The sequence below is a fragment of the Tiliqua scincoides genome, chromosome 2 (assembly GCF_035046505.1).
Source record: "Tiliqua scincoides isolate rTilSci1 chromosome 2, rTilSci1.hap2, whole genome shotgun sequence".
Classification (NCBI taxonomy): domain Eukaryota; kingdom Metazoa; phylum Chordata; class Lepidosauria; order Squamata; family Scincidae; genus Tiliqua; species Tiliqua scincoides.
In genome coordinates this window covers 140,045,237-140,070,369 of record NC_089822.1, presented here as the reverse complement: position 1 = coordinate 140,070,369, position 25,133 = coordinate 140,045,237, and the positions used below count along the sequence as shown (strand labels likewise).

The 25,133-nt window shown below is 40.9% G+C and overlaps 1 protein-coding gene across 2 annotated transcripts in view; it reads right to left on the bottom strand.

Annotated features, from left to right (window-relative positions):
* Positions 1-267: 267 nt before the first annotated feature.
* SUZ12 (SUZ12 polycomb repressive complex 2 subunit) overlaps positions 268-25,133 on the bottom strand; it is a 56,474-nt gene continuing 31,608 nt past the window's right edge. For both annotated transcript variants that reach the window (XM_066617624.1, XM_066617625.1), the window contains exons 5-16: positions 23,998-24,047; positions 21,471-21,556; positions 20,610-20,841; positions 15,542-15,644; positions 13,986-14,091; positions 11,284-11,461; positions 6,944-7,035; positions 6,336-6,479; positions 5,731-5,888; positions 3,880-4,078; positions 2,784-2,863; positions 268-2,468 (exon numbers count right to left, since the gene is read on the bottom strand). In XM_066617624.1, coding sequence (XP_066473721.1) covers positions 2,120-2,468; positions 2,784-2,863; positions 3,880-4,078; positions 5,731-5,888; positions 6,336-6,479; positions 6,944-7,035; positions 11,284-11,461; positions 13,986-14,091; positions 15,542-15,644; positions 20,610-20,841; positions 21,471-21,556; positions 23,998-24,047 — 1,777 coding nt within the window. In that variant the 3' untranslated portion in view covers positions 268-2,119. The remainder of the gene's footprint in view (positions 2,469-2,783; positions 2,864-3,879; positions 4,079-5,730; positions 5,889-6,335; positions 6,480-6,943; positions 7,036-11,283; positions 11,462-13,985; positions 14,092-15,541; positions 15,645-20,609; positions 20,842-21,470; positions 21,557-23,997; positions 24,048-25,133) is intronic.

Sequence of the window (25,133 nt, the reverse complement as noted above, 5' to 3'; positions counted from 1 at the left end):
AAAGCATCAAATTTGTGGAAACCAATGAAGATAGCAACATGGCCAAGCATGTACCATTTCATGACAGCTTGTTGGGCACAGCACCAGTTCCAAATACAGACACTATTTTCAGAACTGCCTCATTCCGAACCCAAATCATAGTTTTACACAAAATATTTTGTCTATACTTGAAAAGATTAAACACATTGACAGATTTTTATATTATCGAACTTTATGTACAAAATCCAATTTCAAATAAACATTTAATGTAAAAACAAAAAAGGTCCATTAAACAATTGTCTTTTTATATCTACTGTACCATTCAAATGTTCACCAGTTTACATGATTTCTTCAAAGTCTCATTAAGAGTACATATAGAAAATCCATCTTTATTATAAATAGAAACAAAGGGATTCTCAGCTTTTTTATTATAAATTGACATGACATACAAAGTTTACTGGACAGAAGTAATTTCATTACTATTTGGGGGAGGGGTCACCAACTTTGTGCAAACAATGCTAGCCTCCTTTTAAGCATTAAGAGCGCAACTGCTTAAGAAGTGACAAAAGCAATAGTTCTAGAACTACGTCTCTAAAATATATTCTTTACAAATGTGCACAGCTTTAGCAAATTAAAGCCAAAGAGAAATGCTTGACTGGCTATTCAAAGGTGTAATTAGAGTTTGCTACAACTCAGAGCAGGCAAATTAAGAAGTCTAGTGAAAGCTGCAGTTTCCCTCATTCCTATTGACACAAATCCGTGACTAACAACTTAATACTGGATGACAAATCACATCCACACCATTAGTTAAATAGTCTCACAGTTAAACACATCTTTAGGGACCAAAGTCAGTATTTACAGTTTTATAAATTTCTGAAAAAAACCATTAAAAGGCTTCTTGCCCCCCCAACCCCCAAAAGAAAAAAAAGCCAAAATAAAGAACTGCCTTCTTATGTGATGGAATAAAAAAAAAAATTAGAAATACCTGTATTTACATCACTGATCCTTTATAAATAAAGAATATGAAAATGAACTATTTAAGAATTAAAAAATGAGGTTATGTCACTCAACCACAGTGCTTGCTGGAATAAACCCTTGGTGCTGATACTGTACCAGTAGTGAAACTACTTTCCATTGGAAAAAAGAAAATCTGTAAACATATGCATAAAATGTGTTAACAGCAGTGCAAGACTGCACAAGACTAGTTAGCATCTGTATTGAATACAATACATCACAGAATACTTGCATAAGAAGTGCAACACATTTTCTGGTCCAATTTTACAGTGCATTTTCCCCTCAAAAGTAGCATCCAAAAATACCAAGTTAATGTTATGCTCTGATCTTGCAGTCTGTACATAAGCAACATGGGCACAGATTCAGGCATTACCCACCACAGCCTCTAGATGTTAATACAGCATCCCTCTAAACAGCCCTAGACAGTTCTGTTTGAGTAGGTAAAAGATTTGATCGAGCACACCAGGTAACCAGAATAAACTACAAATTTGTAGGCTACTGGCAATTTAGTGTGGCAAAATGGTGCTTCCCTGTGTCTAGAATGAGAAAAAGCAAAGGTTCTTCCAAACATGTGAGACAAAGAAGTGCTATGTTACATTTGAATGTTTAAAAAATGTTTTTAAAAACATTTGCAATCTGGTTTGATGCTCATTAACAAACAAAAAAGACCTAAGTTAAACTTTAAATGGTGCACTATTTCCCATAAAAGTTAATGTGAAGAATTTCCAAGTACAAAAGCATAAACTGTCCTAATCTCCTTCCCCAATTTTAACTTCATGGTAGGAAAGACAGCCAAGTACAGATGCAAAAATCTTAATATAAAAACTGGTTTACATATACTCAAGTTATGTAAATTCAGTAGAGTTCATAATTAAAATTCCCAAAAATTGTATTGCTCTTCATGCTCAAACTTTGAGTATTGTCATTACATCACTAGAACTGATATACATGTAGTACTTGCATAATTAACTCAATAGGAACCATATTAACACTATCCATGTTGAAATCCTTTGTTTCCAGCAGTGCCTGTTAGGAACTTGTGTATCTTATTAAATTCCTTATAGAGTTCATGCATCTTAGAAAGTCACTTCAATATTTGTCCATTGAATGGCCTTTGCTCTTCTCTTCAGATCTTCTGTTTTCTATTCTGTTTTGTCACACACAAGGTAATGTCCATTTCTGAAACTCTCTCCCTAGTGTTAATTTCACTGCAACCATTAGTTGTCCCAGTTTGTTCTTCAGAAAGCTCCTCAGCTGTTGTGGTAGGAATAGATTCTCCCTTTTCTAGTTTCTGCTGCATTTCTCGAAGCTTTGTAACAGCTTTGTCTATTGACATTATGCTTATGAGATTAAAGTCATGCATGCTGACTAGGTGAAGCATGAAGTTTCGACACAAGTTCTTCTTAATAATTTTGTGTCCATAATTTTCAACAAACAGCATACAGGCATGATTCATTTGATTGTCAGCAATAAACCTGCAATATTAAAACAAGGTACATTTGTAACAGTTTGGGTACAGAAACATGCCCACTACAAATTCAAAACCTGAGTTTTTGACATTCTAGAAGAGCAGGTTGTTTTGGCACTCTTTCAGGTTGTTGCAGTTTCTTCGCAATTTCTAGTTTAATAGTCATTATTTTGGTTTTTCTCAACATATAAATAACAAACCATCTGTATATTCCTTTTCTTCCTCCCATTCTCCAAACCCAACAATAATATGCAAATCTATACTTGGATTTTAAAAAACAAGAAGCTACTTTCGGTTAAATCCAATTTTAAGTTCCACATACCCGTGCTTCATAACATGTAGATTCCATAACTTCATAACTTCTTTTTCTCCTTCATTAACATCAGAAAACTCTTCAATTTGCTACAGTGAGAAAACAATTTAAGTTTTGTTATCATAGTTAATTTATTCATTTAATATTGCTTTACTTTTCATTATTGTACACTACAGACATTCTATTCAATTAATATAATACCAAACAATGATACATTCAGTTATCTTTATACAAGAATTTGTTTCTTGTGAATTTGCATATCCACAAGGGGCAGAATTGCCATGCCACTGTTCTCGGCTATCTGTGAATCTCTCTGCTGGCTTCCTGAACGCAGCATATATTTAAAATGGCGCCTGTGATTCACATGGAGCCCTTCAAAATGCAAGTGGGAAGCTTCAGAAGCTTCTCACAGGCATTTCAAAGGGCTCCGCGCAAGTTACATGCGCCATTCGGAACATGTATGAATGAACAAGAGAACTGAAGATCTCTCTTGCCTTCCTCTGGATTTGGAGTGTCGGGGCTGCAGATCAACTGCCCCTCTTCCCCCTAACCCCATTGATGCCACAGGATGCCACTTACTACCCACGATTTTTGTATTTGCGGAGTGTTGTACAAACCTAATCCTCACAGATACCGAGAATGACTGTAGCTAGAGTTGAACAGAGGCATTTTTGCCTGCAATTCCACTTCACTCAGAAGGAAGTACATTTTAATACCACTCACAATCCCTTAAACTTCAAGGCCCAGACCTTCCAGATTTATGGTTGTCAGTAATGTTTATGCTTGCAAATCCCTCACCTCTTTACATCTCTCCCCCAAGTTCATGCCCCCTCTTCAACCCAATTCCTTCCTCTTCACACCATGCTGAGACTCACCTAGGCATGCACAGGGAAAGTATAACAAGCCCACTCAGAGAGCAACCCAGAAAAGACTAATTAACAGAATAAGATAGGGTGTCACAATAGGATGGCTAAGAAACCAGGGTGATATGCATATTGTTTTCGTTTGTCCCAGAGAAATAAATACTGGTCATCAAAATGAAAAAAAGCTATTTGAAAAGGGATCTGCATAGAATCACTACAAAAGTGGCCAGTGACAAGATTACCGTGATGGTTTTCTCCCTTAGCCATTCAGGATCCTTTTCATCTTCACTATCAACTTCCATCTCTTGTGGACGAAGAGGTAAGCAGGTATCACTATGAAAGTATAATCGATTATGACCGCTGCTGTATGTTCTTTGCTGTTCCACTTCTCCATCTTCAGATTCAAGAAATTCTGACATACTGGCTTTTGTACGCTTTGGCCTAAAAAAAACAAGCGTGTGTGCATTCTAATCAATATCTTAAGATCCAGGTGGCAATGCAGTAAAGCTCTCCAACAGAGGCTGATGGTATGTAAAGGACCCATTTTTAAGCTCAGGTTAATCGGTGGCAGCTCTCAAATTGTGTCACTGCTAAGCAGCAGCAACATACCCAGTTTATAACTGCATTTACCACACATCAAAAAAGTAGCAATGAAAACACAGTACATTATGTAGTGTCATAGCTGGAGGAAAAATCCACTGCAGGTTACAAGCCATGATATGTATGTGCAACCTTCTGATTTTAGAAATGGGTTATGTCAGAATGCCAATGCAAGGGAGGGCACCAGGATGCAGGTCTCTTGTTATCTGGTGTGCTCCCTGGGGCATTTGGTGGGCCGCTGTGAGATACAGGAAGCTGGACTAGATGGGCCTATGGCCTGATCCAGCAGGGCTGTTCTTATCTTCAAAAATTTCAGGAACCCAAAACAGCCAGTCAGCACAATGTTAGTCTCTGCATGGTATAAATATAATCCATGCTTCAAGCAAGCGGACACACTTTTTGTAAAAAGAACAAGAGGTAAAACAAAGCTTCTACTGAATTTTCAGGTTCCTATGGCTACAATGGAAGCAATGTTCTGATTACTAAGCAGCATATACCAAACTTATTTTTAAAAAACCAGGACAACAGATTTGCAATTTTTAATTGGGATTTTTTGATTCATTGAAACTTTAGTGGATTAAAACAAGGGGGTTCAATTCTAGAGAAAGTGAGTAAATTATAATCAGCAGTGGTATAAAATGAGAGCACACTATTGTCTGAAGTTCCCTAATTACAGTAACACACTAAAAACAAAAACAAAAAAACTAGAATGGTCTTTCTTGCCAACAAATGACAGCATGTGCATATGAAAGTACTTCCTTCAATATCTCAAAAAAACATGCACAGGCTCTGAAGATTTTGTAATAAGCAAACATTTTAAAGAGAAATGCTAAATTTAAGTTTTGTTTACTATTGTTCGAGAGTTTTATTTTGTCACACTAAAGGAAGTGCCCATACATTACAGACATGACTAGAATTCCACAAAAGCAGAATTTGAAGGCCACTGGCTAGGGATTCCATTGCCTCAAATCAATTTTAAGGAGTACCACTCCAGAGGCTTCATTTTACAAGAAGCACATGTACCAAGGAAGCTAGCTATAATGACAAGTTTTCGTTTTGATTCAGAAGTGGGAAAAACTGGAGATCACACACTTCAAAGATAGGATCTTTGAACTTAGGGATGCACAAAGCAGATCAAATGAAGGATATGGGAGAAGCAAGGGACATGGAGGAATCAGAAGGGTCATTAACGGATTCCCTTGTGTTAACATTTGAAAACTGGGGTGGGTAAACTGTGCACATGTGTGTTGGGGTTATCTACTGAATGTGCCAATGAGTTCATGCATAATTTTTCTGCTCAATGGTGAATGCGGAATTTTCAGAAAGAAATCAAGTGTAACTGGTAAATGCCTCAACACAGCGGTCTCCATGGGTGAGAGCTGTGTGTATTTATATAGTTTGAGAAGGGGGTCGAATTGGTAATTATCTTATTAACAGAAAATGTAAATTTTGATTTGCATATGTTTGTAGAGCAACACTAACTTTTCACCTACCTACACACAAGGATGTGTGTAATGGGAGTTCGCTTGACAGGCCCATTACGACTGAAGGCAAATCCAGGCTGGCGATGAATATCCTGAGGATTTCCCGCATAGGAGCCATCATAACACTCATTGATAGAAACATCTATCCTAGCACCTTTTGGATGATACTGTAAATAAAAGAAATATAAAGTTGTGCGTGTTAATAGCAACCAAAAAGTCAATCCCTACCTCAAAAGAACATGAAGATTACTAAAGTTCTACTTTACTTGGGAATCCTTCACCTACTCCAGCTAAAACCCTGGATGCTGACATAACAACATGCATAAATGAACAGAAGACTGCCCCTAAGAGAGAAAAGCTGCTAACAGAATTTAGAAGAACATATTTCCCAATTTATACTATTTGTTTTGCCACACAGATTAAATCAGAACAACTTTCAGTCAATTTTAAATTCTGTAGTGAATACTCTTAGGAACACCTTGAAAAACTAACATTTGTTAGACTTGGCCCTCTGTCCCAGCATACAGAAACACAGGATGCAAAAAGTAAGCTTCCACCCAGAAAATGCTGATCATGTACAGAATTTAATACAGAAAATATCAAAGAATACTTACCACATAATTGAAAATAAACCGGCTGTGGCAAAGCTTGAGATGTTTGAGTAAGCTGTAAAGTTTACGGCAGTTCAGTGTGCACCATGGGCAATGCAAGTCATCTCTAGCTTCAGTCTGCTGCCTTGTGTTGTTGTTATAAAGGAACTGGTGCAAACAACAGTTTGTATGAATACAGAGTATATTCATTTGAAAGAAAGTTATACTAAATCCAGCCCTTTCTCTCCCATCAGCATTTCAGGAATTGTTTCAATGAATTTTTCCCAAAACTCCCAGCAGCTTTCAACACCAAGCAAGTGAACCTCTTACTAGATGGGGAAAGGTTTGGGGATGAATCTTGAACCAGAGGTAACCCAAGTTAAAAATCCAAAGGAAAGTCCTTTAAATAAGTCAAAAGAATGAATTCAAAAAAATGTTCTACGGTCTTTCGTGTAATATTCTTGCACCCTTCCAATATGAGGCATACCATTTACCCTTGAAAATAATGAAGGTGAGTGGAGAGTTAATATTTATTTCAGTATTTGTAATACTGTTGTCTCTTTTTCCATACAGAATAAAAAAGTGCTTGCTTAAAAAGCAAGCTTAAATAAAAAACATTAGATTGTACATACCTGATAAAATATTCTCAGCTTCTGTCGAGGCTCATTTGACACATCTCTTTCTTTTCTTGTTTGCAGGTCTGAGGGCAAGGATTCTTTCACAGCTGAAAGAGAACATAGATGTCAAGAACTGCACTAATAAATATGTATTCTTTAGCAATGTTCCATAAACAAAGGTCCATTGTCCTGCTGAACGTGATTGAGTGGCCTCAGTGAGAAATTGCACATAGTGTTCCAGAACATGGGAAAGGCACTCCAATTAGGGAGATGCAATATGTAGAACAGCAGATCAAACTTTCTAGTGCTAAATCTATCCTATTATACACACTGCCTAGTCCTGCTCTTGAAAAAATTTATGTATATTAATATTCAAGTACATGCCTTTTACATTGTATTAGATTTTTATTCCACCCTCCCTTTAAAAGCTTATGGTTCTATTTTATCTTTCTAAGTGATTATAACTTGCCCAAGATAGCCAGGTAAACTTCATTGCTGAGCAGATATTTCAACTCAGGTCTCTCAGTGCCAAGCCCATCCATTACACCATAGTAAAGCCTGTGAGCTTATCAATTGGTTAGTAAGAGGATGATAATATATCGACATACAGATTGGTAGGGGAAATTATCTACAATGATGAATTATATAATAAGTATAACTAGTACATATAAGCAAGTAACTAATACAATCCTTGCAAGTAGAGGCACAAAGATGCTTCACACACCAATTGTTAATTAGATTACTGGCAGGTGAAGCAATACTTGTCACTGGAGTTACATATATGTCATTTTAATAAGAGGGGAGTAGAAGTAACTTTCATCTAAAATGTTCGGTATTTGTTGGGGTTATATACTGAAGAAAAGAATGAACTCATATTAGGAAAATACGTAACTAGATATAAGACTTAATCCTTATCACTAAGGATAACCAATGCTCAACAATAAGTTCTTCAGATCCTCATGACAGTCACTAGCAGGGCATACACCTGAGTGGGCTGGTTTCCTGACCCTGTGGAATAAAGATCTACTACTTCTGGAAATCCTTTATCATGCTACCAACATAATAAGGCATGCAGATTTTCCCTCAGCACCCCATCTGCATTTCCTGAACAACATAAAAGTTATTATCTGACGAAGTTAACGGATGTATTGACACAAATGTGAATGTGTTGTTTTCAGTGTAGTATCTTGTCAACAGATTTAAAATACTTTTAAACAGCAGCTTACTGTTAAAGGTCTCAGATTATTCAGAAAAAAATTGTTCAACTACCACCAGTAACCACGAGCTCAGACAGTTATTGAGCCTATTTATCCGCGTTAGTTCCGTTCTGTGACTCAGCGCTACTAACAAAAAACATGTTGTGCTAAATTCCATAGAGTTATGCAAATACTGCAGCCTGACACAGCTGTTATCAAACCCTTCCCCTCTGCACTCAGCCCTCCTGTTGCCAGCTGCCTGGCTTCTCTCACAGTTGGGATGCTGATCTTTTAAGAGTCCAGCCCTATGCATTTCTGCTCAGAAGTAAACCCCATTGTAGTCAATGGGGCTTACTCTCAAGAAAGTGTGGAGAGGATTGTAGGCTAAATCTCATGCTTTGCTTGGTGGGAAGGCTTGCTTGTGTCAGTGATAGCCTGCACCATGGGGGGGGGGGGAAATTCGGCTAACACTCCTGTCAGGGGCTCGCTGCCTGGCCAACCCCTGCCTTACCTGGAGGTGCGAGGGGGGCGGAGGACAGGCAGCGGAGAGCCATGGGAGGCTGAGGGCAGATCCCACCAGTCGCCCCTGTGGGCTGCCAGGGAGCCGTGGGTGGGAGGAGGAGCAGCAGCCCCCAGAGAGGCACTCTTCCCCAAAGTGTAGGGGTGCCGGGGGATGGACGGGGGAGAGCCCCGGGCGGCAATGGGCGCAAAGCCCCGGCAACCCCCGCAGATGACCAGGCACTGTGGGGAGCTGGGGGCGGGGGGAAGAGCAACCCCCTGGGAGGCGCCTGGCCCCCCCACCCACAGCGACATGGCCCGCAGCCGCTTGGGAGGCAGGGAAGGGAGCCCTGCGGCCGGACCTGGTGGGGAGGACAAGCAGGGAAGCACGCCAGCCTGCATGCAGCGCCCCCAAGGAGGGCACCTCTCCCCCCCCCCCCGGACGCCGCTGGGTCTTCTCGCCCCACGGGGGGGGGCTCAGCCAGGAGCAGGGCGGCGGGGAGGAGCAAGAGGCAGGCTGGGACGCAGAGCCGCTCAGCTGGCGAGCAAGCCTCCAGCAGACTGAGACAGGACCAGGTGCCCAGGCTGACTGGGTGAGAGGGGTGGAGCTGGGAACTCCATAAAGGCCAGGGAGGCCAATGAGGAGGAGGAAGCCAGGCAAGGCTAACAGCCAGGAGGAAGGCTGCATGCCAGTGAGACCCAGGCTACCTTAGAAGTCAAAGAGGGGGACCCGGGTGGATCTAACCCCCTCTTTTTTGGACCTGAGGCTGAGACCTGCCACAGGGTGAGTCTGAGCCTCTTTTGGGCCAGAGGACCCTCAACCTCCTCCCCAGGATCTGACAACTCCCTGGGTTTTTTAAAGCAATTCCCCCCCCCCCCCGTGTGTGTGTGTGTGTGTGTGTGTGTGTGTGAGAGAGAGAGAGAGAGAGAGAGAGAGAGAGAGAGAGCGCAAGCTCCACCTTGCTGCACAGTGTTCTGGCTACAGCGGTTTACCACCCCCCTTCCCCTTCTCAGCCTCTTTGCAGGCTCAGGAGCTCCAGGAATGTTACTGTTCCTTGAAAGGGGAACCTCTTCCAGGGCTATTTCCCTGCCTGGGAGAGGCGGAGCCTTTTTGCAGTGTTTTAGGCTGCCTGGAAATGGAGATGCCAGTGCAGGGCAAAGGAGGCAAAGTGTGTGTGACTTTCAGTACCCCCACCCCATTCTAGTTGAGACAAATCAGCAGATAAAAAATCCGTGGATAAATAGGCTGCACCTGTAGGTGGTTTGACTCTGTTGGACCACTGCATCAGCAACTGCACTGGCTGCCTATTCATTTCTGGTCCCAATTCAAGGTGCTGGTATTGACCTTTAAAGTCCTTCATAGTTTGAGTCCAGATTTGAGACACTGCCTTCCCCCACACATTCTGGTCCACCCTCCTAGGTCATCCAAGCGGGTTCTCCTTCCAAAGCCCCTGCCCCCAGTTTGAGGGATGGTGGCACGGGGGCTAAGTCTTCTCTATAGTGATACCAGAATTATGGAATTCTCTTCCAGGGCAATCATGAACTATCCCTCCCTTAATGCTTTTTGGCGAGGGCTCAAAACATGTCTGGTTGTCTGTGTGACGGATTGATGTCTGCCCTCTGCACCTCTATAACAGGGCTGTGGCTTGGCTGCTTCTTTCTGTACTAAACACTTATCCCCTCCCAATGGCTCTACTGTATGTGTGTGCTTGTTTTCGTTTTTAAATTATTTTATTTACTACTGTTATACACAGTACATATTATTATGGAGCTTTGTAAGCTGCTTTGGGCTTTGCTTCAGCATGGGAAAGGCAGGTTATAAATTTTTCTAATAATAAATAATGGTGGTGATGATGCAGATACTTCACATAAGGAAAAGCAAGAATTACACTCCAGCATGTTTAGAGGCTACCAGCATCATAACAGACAACATTGGCATTTGCTTACAGCTTGATATCTGTCCATACTCAGCTAAGGATATAATCAAGCTTATTTATAAAATGTGGTTCACCTTTCCAACATGCAAGCAACATGCAAGTACAAACAGAAACAAAAAATCCATTAACAAACTCAAACCTGAACCAATTAAATTGACAATGACAGGAAAACGTTTAAGAACAGTTACTGGCAACAAGTATAGATATTTTGAAAATAAAAATGTTTCAAGTTTCTGCTAAGATCTAGATAAAAAAGGGAGGCCAATCTGGATTTTATAGTAGCTGTTAAGAATTTCAGTGTATAACATGTTACAGCAGTGGTTCTCAAACTTTTAGCACAGGGACCCACTTTTTAGAATCAGAATATGTTGGGACTCATCGGAAGTGATGTCATGACCAGAAGTGATATCATCAAGCAGGAAAATTTTTAACAATCCTAGGCTGCAATCCTTCCCACACTTACCCAGGAGTGAGTTCCATTAAATACAATTGTTAAAAGTATAGATCTTTAACATTTCCCCAAATGCAATCGCATACCATGGGGGCATCAAGTCTGACATATTAAAAATAAAATACTGAAATGAATGGGGACCCACCTGAAATTGGCTCGCGACCCACAGTTTGAGAAACACTGTATAGCATTTTAAAGAATCAAGAAAAAATTCAAAAGCAGGTGAGCAGCAGTACTTAAGCAGACAACATTGCCAACCTTGTGTGTGTTTACCTATTGTCTGTGCAGGTTTAACGGAACTAGGCTTGTTTTCTTGAGGGAGGCTTTCTGAATTCCGTGTTGCAAGGGGCTTGGCAATAGGAGCTGTAGGTTTATCATTTGCATCTCCTGTCCATCGAAGGGTAAACTGAAGTGTGGGTCCCTGAGAAAATGTTTCAAATGGAGGGAGCCTCTGAAATAAAACATATGCTGCTTTGTGAGATTTTTAAGTGATAACAAGAGCTGCAGTAGTATGCCCAAGCACTATGCTTTACTTCATAAGTGAACTGTTACCACACATTTATAAAGGGAAATAATCAAGTGAAGCACTCAGAGTCACTACTGGGGTGGGAGCTAAACCTGCTCCCTGAGTTCTGATGACCTCACACCCTTGAAGAAGGAAAAAAAAATCCAGCTCCTATTTGTACAGCCCCATCCTTGGCTCTATTCCTTGCAACCCAAAATTATTCATGTTTACATTTATACTTTCAGGGGATTCTTCCAGGCAGACTGTGAGCCTTTACCAATAGTACAAATTGTGAGATTGTGAATTTTTAGATTGTGAGCCCTTTTGGGACAGGGAGCCATTAGTTATTTGATTTTTCTCTGTAAACTGCTTTGTGAACTTTTTTTTGTTGAACAGCAGTATATAAATACTGTTAATAAAATGATGATGATGATGATGCAAATCCTAAAGGCTTGCCCCTCAACCCAGTACTGGGAGGAGGGTTGGCTGATCATAGCACAGATGCCTTAACCCCAAGACATTAGGACTGCTATAGTGACTGGATGTCAACATCAAAGCTCTGATGGGGGGGAAGGTGTAGAGAAATACTGACTAAAGTGGATGTGGTGATTGTCCCTTCTCAACCCCCTATATTGTGTTTGAGAGTTATTATAAGTTGCATTCACAATAGCAGAACACTGCTCCTACATTAACCAGGAGCAGCATTTGGCGCGCATTTCAAGATCACTAGCATAGCTCCCATGAATATTTTCAGTACTCAGCAGTACCTCTGTCTGGTTTGTAGCCAGAATCAACCCCAAATGGCAAAAGGGAAAGAATTTCATGGAGGTTTGTTTCCCCTAGAGTCTGGTTCCAATTAAAAGTGAAACTTCTCAACCTGCATTCCTCCTTGCCACCCATTTTTGCCTGGCCCACAGGTGTACACATTTGGTCCCTGTTGCATATATGCAACATTGGGCAGAAATGGCTTAAGATTGATGCAAATAGTATTCAAGATGTTGGTTTACAGGTCTATATTTTCTTCATATCAAGGTTCTGAAGGACATGCTCTCTTTTGACACACCCAAATCAATCTCAATTAATAGTGCCAGTGGCAACCTGAATGCTAGAGGAAGTTCATGAGGAGCGCATATAAAGGGTGTGTGTGCATGTGGGGAGAGGGACATGAAAGAGAGGCAAATAGGGAATTATGTTTTTGGCGAGGCCTGAAAACCCTTCTGTTTAAAGAAGCCTTCTAAGTTCTCGGCCTTTTTAACATCTTTTATATTTTTTACAGGCCAGATTCTTTTATGATTTGCTGCTGCTCTATGCTCTTTATACCAGACTATTTTTTATCTGACTGCTGTTTTTATGATATGTGTTAATATGTTTTTATTTGTTTTAAATTATGTTTTTAATCTGTTTTAACCTGTTGTAAGCCGCCTTGAGTCCCTTCGGGGAGAAAGGCGGGGTAAAAATAAAGTTGTTGTTGTTGTTGTTGTTATGTGATGCAGTTGCAAACATATGCAAAAATTAAAAGTACATATGCACTAGGGAGTACGCATGTGCCACATATGCTAGAAAAGGTAAGGGAGACAATGTACAGAAACTGACTTCCTTCCCTCCTATATAAAACCAACTTGACTTATTTTGCTTTTAGAGTTTGCTCCTAAAAGACTATCCTAAAAGGATAGCCAAGCCAAAATATGTGATAACTTTGACTCTGTCCCCTTCCTGCATAACCCTGTGTGTGTGCAAATGCAAGTCCAAATGTAAGTTTAGACTGAGAGGGGGGGAGTGTATGCAGGAATCATAACTCCACTTAGTTGAGGTTTTGGAAGACTTCAGAATCAGTATGTAAATAGGATGATACCCCTCTCCAAACTGGGAGCAATGGAAGAAGGCTTATTTTGATGCTCAGCAGGGTAGTCATTCATTATGTTCTGCAGGCCAGGTTTCAAAGGCCCCACACGCAGTCACATTTTCCAGAACTACAGGGGAAGGCTGGGGCTTATTCTGGAACTAGGCAGGCAAAGTCCTCTGAATGATCCTTCTCCACTGCAATAATGCTCCAAGTTGGAGAAGAGTGGCAATACTCCTTGTAGTTCCATTACACTCATTAAGGAACAGCATAATTGAGAACAAATATTCCCCCCCAAAGCTTCAGGTTAGAGCAGGGGTGGCCAACCTTTCAACTTTAGGGCTCCTGCACCTTTAACAATTGTGTAGAAGACAGAATTTCAACAATTAGTTTGTATTCTCACAGGACAAGCTGCACCTGCTGAAATTCCCTCCTCTACACAACCAGTAAAGGTTCAGGAGCCCTAAAGTTGAAAGGTTGGCCACCTAGTCTAGAGAGAGGCTGGGGCTATTTGTTATCTTCACCAGAAGAGCAATGGAATACTTGTTACTAAAAAATATGCAGCAATCTGAAAGATTAGACGCCACCTTGACAAAAAGCCCACTTAATAAGGGAATCAGTGACTCATACCTTTCCATCAAGTATTGTCTCCCATGTTGCTCTTTTCTTGCTAATTGGACACTCTTCCATTTCTTGCATAGCTACTTCATATTCCCCATCAAGTAGCTGCAGTCGTCTGTTTCACAAAAAGAATATGCATTTGATTTACAGATATTCAATAATGAGTACATAATTTGCAAGAATCTTCCATGTATATCATGGCTGGAAACAAGAGGGTCACATAGGCACCGAGGTTAAGTTTCCTGCTAGCACAGTCCATTGGCTAACTCCTCAAAGTAATCTAAGAAGGGTGAGAGGTCTTCTGGAACAAAAGAAATATTTCCTACATTTGATGCAAACACAGTCATTTATTCTGAAAGTGAAGTGCCTAAATGTTTTCAAATTCAGGAAGTACAGGGTGGCAATTAAATTAAGCAGCTGCTTGCCATAACTATTACTTATCTCATTAATCTTATCTATTAGATGTGGCTCAGTTGCCACCTGTTTTTCTACTATATGAGATATTGTATAGAGAAATGTCAACTAACCTATTTTTCTCTCCCATCCCCCAATAAATTGTTCATTCCAACTGTTTTGGTGTGGCATGAATTTTCAGCCAGCAATACTGTATACAAGGATTTTTAGATTTGGTGCCAGGGACCAAAGAGTGCCAGAATAGGCTTTTCAAGTTACATTCCAAAATATGCTCTCGGCCTGCAAGTACAAGCTGATTAAGACCTTTTCCTGTGCTGAATTTCTGCTAAGGCCTGATCCTGACAATTTAGAGCTTAATACTGCCAACCCATATCTCAAGTTCCACAGTTATATTGCAGCATTCCCCCCCAGCTCAGAAATACTTTCTCCCTCCCCATCAAGTAATCCCCTTCCATCACAATTATACGTGGGCTAGAAATTAAGAGTGAAAAGAAGTATTCAAATATTAAGTGTAGAGGTCCTTGACCTCTACATACTTGACAAAGGCACACAGATTGCAGATCACATGAGCTTCCATGACAGGATAGTATGCAGAAAAAGATGAAGCTGGTCACATTTTGTTCAACTTAGAGCTGCCAGTTTATAGCGTACAGGATGCAGGGAACCATTACTTTATTTAGGGTGCAGTCCAAGCCAGCTTTCCAGCACTGACCTAGCCACAATGCAGACCCAAGGTAAGGTGACAAACATGCCCTTATCTTGAGGAGGCCTCCTTGACTGTCTCTCCACTGCACAGGTTGCAGTGCATGCCACATTAGCATAGCTATGCCAATGCTGGAAAGTTGGTTAGGATTGCACCCTTAGTTATGTAAACTGCTTTGGTAACTACCTTATGTTGAAAAGTGATATATAAATAATGTAAGACAGCCCAAATGTTTTCCTGGTTAGGATACTTACAATCCAAAGACAATTAGATTCAATTAGACTCATTGTGCAGCATGCATACCTAAGTCAGTTCTTCCAAGATGCCACGAAGAAATGCTTCTAAATTATATTCTAAGAAGTCCTCAGAAGCAGAGAATGAAATTCTGGTGTAGGCAGTTATCAGAAGCATGTGCACTGGAAGAAGCCCCTTCTTAAAAGTATATTACCTGTTTTTATCAAATACAGTCATTTGTGCTACAAAAGTCTTTTCTCCATCTTCACGGTTGGAAGAATTGCGTTTTCTTCTTGCTGAAAGCTCCTCATTAACATCTGCATTTCACACACCAAATATTCTAGTTAGAGGGCAGAAATATACACATTTGCTGGCATAGTCCAATAATAGAGAAACTAAATTTGATTTAACAGGATCATGGTTTTTAGTGATCTCATAAGTAAGTAGAATAAATTTTACACTCCATTATTTCTACAACCAATTTCAGCTCATCAAACTGAATGGAAAGTTTACACTTGATGCTCCCCTGTTTTTTAGTTAAACAGATGGGATGATGGGATTGTTAAAAATCTAAGTAGTTCCACTACTACACTTCTGGGTATTCCAACTGTATATCAGAATCAACTAGAACTTTGTTCTAGCCCAAGTTAACAAAATATATACTTGGTAGTAACAGGAATTACTCCCTGCATTTGGAAATGGACACCCACAAACTGTTCACCAGGGTAAATGTCCCTTTTGAGAAGGGGCATTTGCCTTCTCAAATTGCATATTGCACTGAGCAATATTTATTGCCTTTTCTTACCTTCTCCACAGTCCAGCACAACTTAAAGGAATTATTGCATCCTTCCCTCTCCCAGCCCTCTGCACATGCCAGAGGACTTGGAGGGGAAGGGGATGATGTAAGTACAAAGAGACTAGACAGTAAGCCAAGTCAATGTTTCTAGACCCGATGCCTTAAATTCATTTGCAGTGCAATCCTAACTTGTGCTAGAAACAGGCAGGCCAGGAGGCCTGCGCTGTATCCAGCGCAAGATTGGGGCCAAAATCGGCTCAGCCAGTGGCAAGGGGAAAATCTTCCCCTACCCCCAGGTAAGCCACCACAGCCCCAATAGGTCTCCTCAAACCTGCACCAGCACAGGATGTGATGCAAATTCAAGGAGAATGGAGCAGCACGGAGTTGCCTGGCACTGCTCGGGGAACGGGGTTGGGATCCAGCATAACTGCCAGGTCCCAGACTCCAACTTCCCACCCGCCTGCCCTGAGACAACCTGCCTCCTGCCCTCCCCCACTCCAAAACGCCTCCTCTCCCCCACCCCAGACCCCTGTGCTGGAAGAAACCACATCTGGTGGGGTTTTCTTGCCCTTATCCAAAAGGTTCTATATTCCCCATCTATAACACACAGTTCCTCCTGTCCCTAGGTCCTAAATATTGGTTTGACCCATTCCAACTATTTCCTTGGTTCCACTTTTCATATCATAAGCTTTACCACATATTTTGTCAGTTCCCTGATTTTCAATTCACTGTTTACTCTGTCCCATTTTTAATCATCTCCCTTCACCAGCATCCTTAGCACTTCTCTACTCTTTATAGCAGTCATGGAGTTCCCAAAGTGTGCGTCCCAGTGCCTTAGGGCGCCACAGAACACTCACAGGGGTGCCATAGGATGTCCCCAGTGGCCCATTCTACCTGTTCCCTTGGGCACAGACATCTTGGATCTCACTACTCTCATGAGATCCAGGATGAGATTTTGTGAAATCCAAGATGGCAGTGGCCAGATTAGCAAGAAGAGACTGGGGGCATTGAGATCCAGGCAAGTTTGGGAACCTCTAGTATAGCCTCTCTCAATTTTTTTCATTCTTCTTGCTTTCATTTCCTCTTTTGTCTACCCGTTCCCTCAAGCCACCTTCCTATTCTACCTACTTTTCCTACAAATCCCTACTCTGTAGATCATTGCCTACTATGAATTCTTCATCAGCCTCTGTGCTACTGCGCTACTTGTTTCTTCGTCCTTAGTCATCTTCTGTGTGACATTTTTAACTATACTGTCAAATTCCTTTCCTTCAGAAAAACCAATTGCAAGCTCTTTAGAGACACTGAATATTCTGAGACATTATATCAGCTCAGACAAACTGATGTCAAATGCAAAACACTGATGTTATATCCCTGAAATTTTTCACTTCTCAGCAAATAAGCTAGACAGATCGCAAGTAGTGGCACTCAAAATGGAAGAGAATAAAGTTAAGGAACACCAAATGGCAAAGCAATGATTCTCATCTAAAAATTAGAGAGAATTCAATTTTAAACATGAAGAGGTCAAAAACTTAGGAATTCATCTCACATATACTTAAGACTTTTAAACAAAAAGTCTATGTAATAATTTAGTTTTCTTTTGAAATGTTATAAAATTTATCTAAACAAATCTCCATGGCAAGCAGTCTCTTGCAGTAGTAGTTCAAAAAGAGAAACACATTAGGTTCATAGAGCCCTCCTCAGAGAAGACCATGTTTTCTCTCTTTTCCCATCAGTGTTGGATATACATCCTCTAGGGCAGGGCTGCTCGAGCCCAGGCCTGGGGACTGGATCCGGAATTCGGATGCATCAGTGTTGGATATACATCCGCTCGAACCCAGGCCTGGGGATTGGATCCAGGATTCGGATGCATCTGTCTGCCTAGTGAGTTGCCCTGTTCATTCCGCCTCCGCATGGTTCCTCTGCTGGGTAGATATGGCCCTCCGGGATGCTATGGACAGTAGCCTTCTGGGATGCCAGCCAACAGATGTCACTGCCCAGAGCGTCCCAGAGGTCAGATCTACCCAGAGGATGACCTGCGCAGAGATGGAACGAAAAGCTGTCATCCGGATAGGGGTTGCATTGTCATGGACAGCAGTGGTGACTTTGGGTGCAGCTGCTCTAGAGCAGAGGTTCTCAAACTGAGGCACTGCAACACCCCAGCCCAAGAATCTTTGTTTTTGCCCTTTTAAGGGACAGGGAGCGGGGAATAAAGTAACATGATCCTCAGGATTGCACTGCTGCCAGGGGCGACAGGGGCTTCGTTTTGAAATAAAATAAAACTAAAGATCACGACCCATTTCTGGTTTCGCAATTGAAAACCAGAAGTGGGTCACAGTCTTTATTTTTAGCTTTTCTGAGGTTTGGGGAGCCCTGCAGATGCTTCCATGGGGTTCCCCTCACCTCTGGGAGGCTGCTGCAGATACTGGTGAGTAAAAACGAAGCCCGTTGCCCCTGGCAGTGGCGCAATCCTGCAGATCATGATGCTGCATTCCCCCTCCTCTCACACAGAGACTTACAGAAGCTCCCAAACTCCTGGAGAGTTTTGGAACCACTGCTCTGAGTCTAGGGATAGAAACTGGCATATGCATTAATAAATTTAGCTCGCATTCTGCAATCATCCACTCCAACCCACCAGCCTTGCTTTAAGTAGCATGAAAGGATAATAAAGTTTCTACAACCCAATATTCAGTGCCATGCTGTGGCTTGCTCTGTGCTGGTCTATATAACAGTGAAAGGTGTGGTAAAAACCCTGATTTTCCCACGTTGTGATTTTCCTATCATGTAAAAAGGCTCCTGCATGAGTTCAGCATTCTGAAGGATCAATTCTTCTAAAGTAGCTGCTATTTTTCCTTTTTTTTATCAGTCAATTGTGGACACGGAGGATGGTCAACAATGAAGAACTTGGCTCTGAGCCGTTTCATTGGACATGCTTCCACTGGAGTGGAGAAGTCAGAAGGCTCATGTGACCCCAAGTATCCAAGCCAATATGTGAATCAAGGCAACACCCAGGAGCTAAATGTAGCAAAGAAAGGAAATCTCCTTCCCATTTTTGCCTTGGTGACTAATCTGGTGGGTTAGATGAATCAATGTAGCTTGCCTCCTACTTCAGATATGCATATAGGAACCAAGAACTTGAACAAAGTGAATACCTAGGTTAGGGAAAGTACCCAGAATGACATGCTTTGTTTTCACCTTATGTTTTGAACTACCTTACCAACCCCCTTCCACCTGGTCGCACAGGCAGTCACCTCACTCCTGCACGTACCCTATTTCCTATTCTTTTTTCTTTTGCTGTATTTTTTTTTCTTTTAATAAACTCATTTTATTTTTACCATTTAACCTGCCTGATCTCAGGTCACCTGAAAGGAAGCCATTTGCCCTGTCCTCCAGATCTTCTGCTTTTGGTCACTGTCCAGTGTTTGAAAAGACTGCTATTTGGAGGCAATCTGCTAGAGAAGGTTCCCCAGGATGAGTTCATGCTCTTCTTCTTTCCTAGTCTTGAATGGTAGCACTGATAACTACTGTCCCACTTCAAAGGTGAAAGGGGAGCTGCACATTGCTTCCTATTGCTTAGGACAGAGCCCTATACGCTCATCTTCCTTAACAAAAAGCATACTTCTATCCAAGTATGGGATACTTGAGTATTAGTTGAGTATTGGATGCTTGGATACTTATGCAAGTAAAATCATACTTCTATCCAAGTATCCTCTAGTCAACATCATAGCATTTAATGTTATGGAGTTCTATTTTAATTCCATTTCAAGGAAGATTCAGAAAATGAGATATAGCTATGTAGCTTTTTGAGTGACTGTGGGTTAGTTTTTATCTCAGTCTAACCTACCTTCCAGGGTTATTATAAGGATAAAAAGAAAGAGAAGAAGCAATGTACACTGCTCTGAGCTCCTTGAAGGAAAGGCAGTGTATAAATATGTAGAAAAAATAAATAAAATCTCCAATTTGATTATTTTTACAAGTATCATAATAAGTGTGATCTTGGACTATACTTGTATAAAAGTATACATTTATACAAAATTTTGATACTTCTCTATAAGGTAGTCAGCTTCAAATGTCTTAATGTTTAAAAAGTCTCAAACGACATCAACATGTAAGCAAACTAAGATGCGTAGCAAGACATTACTACATTATCCCCATTTCCTTTCCCCTTTCTTATAGACTTTTAGAGGACAAGCTGGTAGGAGGGGATTATAATTTTTAACTAAATCATTGTATTCCATCAAATTTGAAGCTATAAAGCATTTTATTACAACAAGATTCAATTATGTGCTGGCCAAGAACATCTAAAATTGAAGCTTCACACTTGCTATATAAAATGCTTACAGTAGTTCAGAAATTAATATTGTTAGGTAGTCAACACCCACACATTCAAGGGCTTTCTTGTTTTATCTTTTTCTTTAAGCAGCTAGTTGATTATTCCCTTAGTAGATGAAAGAAAAGAGGGTTCAGAAGAGATTTAATGGTTACATACCAATGTTTTCATTAGTTTCACCATTAATCAATCCATTAAATTCTCTTCTTCCAGGACGAGTTACTCTGAACAACAATGAGTAAGACTTCACCATATGGCTGTTACTGGGTTCAAATTCATTGCTGGAAACTGCAAGTGATGGAAAGTTGCCTGGTTTCACTTGGTTGAGATCTGGATTTAGAGGTACCTGTTTTTTACCAGTAGGTACTTGTCTTATTGGGCAACTAACATCCTGCAGACATAAATAAAATATATTTATTTAACATTTTTCAGTATTCAGATAAAGAGCAGATAATGTGAAAGCAGAATTGCCTACAAGAGGTTAAACAGACTTAAGTTATATTTTAAAAATAAAATGATCAGCATTATCTTGAAAAAAAACCAGACAACAAGATCACCTGGATATTGCACATAATAGAATGCCAGTACTAAGAGTCTTCCCTGCTCTTAGGGCAAAGAGGCACCTTTTAAAAGTCCTCTTATATTCAGTAGGGAGAGAGCAACCGTCCTTCAGCTTAGTATGACATCTTTTCCAGGAGCTGTTGCTGGGGACTTTTCTGTATTTTTCCCCCTTAAATTTTGAGAACTTTAGGTACAGGGAATCTTTGGTTGATTTTTATTTTATGTAGACAAACCAGATACTGATCACATGAATATCCAAAGGTTTAAGAACATTTAACAGAAAAAGGTGTAAAACAAAACAAATGTGAGAGGAGAGGTTGGTCTCCCTTAGAAGAATATTCTAGTTTTAACAAAACTTTGCCCCCACCAGCTAGCTATAACTTTGCCAGGAACAGATTAATAAAACTGACAGCTAAATTCAGTTTTGTCCCAATATCACGCAAGCACCCCTAAACATACCTTTCGTTTCTTGTGGCAAACTTTTACAAGCAGCACCTCCAGAGAAACAGAACTTTGCTCGTTTTCTGAGTTTTGCAATGGTTTATCTAAAATAATCCAAGGTTAAAAAAGTCTTAAATTCTGAAAAAAGTAATATTTCTATTCAGTACAAGCCAGGGAAACCATGAAATTCTACTTTTTATTCATTACCAGTTCTTTAAATATACAAAGTACCTTGAGCACAGTTCCCAAAACAAGCACATTTCCCCAGCCAAAAAACACAAGATAATGGCTAGAAGGGTAACTGGACAAGTCACCTTACCTCTCAGCTGTACATGCTGCAGCAAGTGCTAATCACCTAGGGAAGCAAGCGAGTGGCACCTCCACAACTGAATTTGCTACTTTTGTACTCTAATATTTCAACTATGAGCACAGCACTCGACCTTACTACAGTGAACCCTCTACTTCATAAATAATGGATGTCGTCTCCTTCCTTAAAAACCAGTCATATGTTGTGCACATGCATACTGTCATAAATGCATTTGGATTTAATGAATACCTAGTTACCCATCAGTCCATTAAATGGAGAGTTCACTATATATGCACATACAACTGAACAGATGAGGGCAAAGTTCTTAAGTTATGCCTGCCTATGCATTGTTTCAATGGTTGAAGAGCCACATTCTCAGTCTGTATTGTTGTCAGCCTTATCAAAAAAGGACAAGCTTAAAAAACATATTATAGTGTACTTGGTTGCTAACCCAAGAGAATTCAGCTTTAATCAAGCAGTGAATATAAATCACATAACATATAAATCAAGTTTCGTCCAATTACCCAAAGATGTAGCATACTATGAAATGAGGTACCATTCAGTTACCCTGCAGTAATAGTATTTTATGGAGGCCCACTGTACAGTCTAGAACAGGGGTGCCCGAACCCCGGCCCTGGGGCCACTTGCAGCCCTCGAGGCCTCTCAATGCAGCCCTCAGAGAACCCCCAGTCTCCAATGAGCCTCTGGCCCTCCAGAGATTTGTTGGAGCCTGCACTGGCCCGATGCAACTGCTCTCAGTGTGAGGGCGACTGTTTGACCTCTCACATGAGCTGTGGGATGAGGGCTCCCTCCACTGCTTGCTTTTTCATGTCTGTGATGCAGTAGCGGAGGCAAAGAAAAGGCCAGTTTAAGCTATTGCAAGACCTTCATTAATTCATATAAGTTCATCTTTAATATATTCACTTATGTAAACTTATGTAAATTTATTCAAATTTTAAATGTAAATTAATTCTTTTTATCCCCGGCCCCCGGCATGGTGTCGGAGAGCTGATATGGCCCTCCTGCTAAAAACTTTGGACACCCCTGGTCTAGAAGCAACACTGCAGTATCACCAATCCAAAAGTTAACTAACCAGTAAATAAGTCGATTAACTCCAGGCGTTAGAGAATACAGGTGGGGCCTCGGTATTAGTGGGAGATCCATTTTCAGGCCCCTTCCCCATGGATACTGAAAATCATGAATAAGCGAATCCACAATCTTCAGCCCTACCTGAACTCAACAAAGGAGACTGGAGTTGTGCTCCAATCCCCTCCAGAGGGCTTTCTAAAGCCTGCAGAGGCAGCACCTGACTGACTGCTGCCTCTGTGGGCTTCAGAATGGCCCATGAAAAAACCCCACTTCCGGCTTCCCAAGGAAAACCAGCAAGTTACGTTCTTATGCCATATAATGCATTCTGAGGCCTGGGGAAACCTTTCCAGGGGGCTTCCAAACCCTCCAGGTGCTTTCTTGGGCCTCAGAATGCCAGATATAGCATAAAAACGTCACTTCTGGTTTCCCTTGGGAAACCAGGTGTTAAGGGGAAACCAGGTGTTTTTTTTTTTGCCTCCACGGGCCATTCTGAAGCCCACAGAGGCAGTGGGCGGACACAAAGCTCCAGTCCTCTTCAGAGAGTCTCATGGGGCCAAGTCTGGCCCAATGTGGGTTCAGGGGACACGTGTTGGGCCAGATCCGTGGATGTAAAATCCACAGATAAACAGGCTCCACCTGTATTACAGTACACAAAATTTGTCTTAAGTCAAATTTTAGTTCAGGGCACAAGATATTTTAAGCATTATAGATGGACCATTGATTTCACACAGGTATGCTGTATAGTCTATTGACTAGTCACTATTCCCTCAATAGCCAAGATCAAAACCTTTAAGTACAAGGAAGCAGTTACAGGAATACATGCATATGAAACTTGGGTGTAAAAGTTCAAATATTTGTACTCCTCCTTAAAAACCAAGTAATTAAAGGGCTATAGGGGAAAAAACTGAATCACACATTGGCTATTATTTAACTTCTTTACTTGCCAACATTAAACATTACAGCTAATTAATGAGTTTGGGGGAATGGTTATAAAAGCTTCACTTTGGACAGCAGAGTTAGAAATATTGTGCTGGCAAACAAGGCAGAATTTTCTCTACTGATTGCTTACATGGTCTTAGCCTTAAGCCGTAACAACTTAACAACGTCTCTCAAATAATGGCAACAAAAAAACATGCAATGAATACATACCATTTTTATGGAAGAAACCAGTAAACGTGAGTTGAAGATGAGCTGATAAACTAGAGTAAGGAAACAAACAAGTTACTCTTTTTGTAACCTTTACAACTTTTCAAATATTTACAAGCATATCTGGTATGTGACATCGTTTCTATTAAAAAACAATACACTAGAACTAACAAACACCCATATTAAACATACAGTTAATGTTAAACTTATAAATTCCTCTTTGTCCTTTAAATGACCCAATGTTTACTTCCGTCTTTTCTAGATTAAGTTCTGTAGGTTGGAGGTTCTTATAATCTGGAATTGGGTTCAGAGCCTGTTCTAGATGTGACCTCCTTGACCATCAAATTTGAAGCATGTTGGAGTGACTTTTACCAGCTTCAGCCACACCCTTTCCTAAAGAAGTTGGCCTACATCTGTTACATACAGATTAGCTTACTGTAAAATGCTCTCCACAGGACTACCTCCGAAGCCAGTTTAAAAACTTCAATAATAATAATAACAACAACTTTATTTTTACCCCGCCTTTCTCCCCGAAGGGACTCAAGGCAGCTTACAACAGGTTAAAACAGATTAAAAACGTAATTTAAAAACAGATAAAAGCATATTAACATATATCATAAAAAAAGTAGTCAGATAAAAAGTAGTAAAAAGGTAAAAAGAGCATAGGGCAGAAAGTCATAAAAGAATCAGGCCTGTAAAAAATTAAAAGATGTTGAAAAGATGTTAAAAAGGCCGAGAACTCAGAAGGCTTGTTTAAACAGAAGGGTCTTCAGGCCTCGCCGAAAAGTTTCAAGAGAGGGAGCCATTCTTAAGTCAAGGGGAAGGGAATTCCATAGCATTGGTGCCACTACAGAGAAGGCCCTATTTCTAGCCGCCGCCCCACGTACCTCCCTAGGCGGCGGCACTTGTAAAAAGGCCTTCTCTGATGACCTAAGAGGACAAGCCGGATTGTACGGAAGTAGGTGATCTCTAAGATACCCTGGCCCAGAGCAGTATAGGCCTTTAAAGGTCAAAACCAGCACCTTGAATTGGGCCCGGAAATGAATGGGCAGCCAATGTAGCCACTGGAGAAGCGGACTGACAGAGTCAAACCGCCTACCTCCAGTAACCACACGGGCCGCTGCATTCTGCACTAGTTG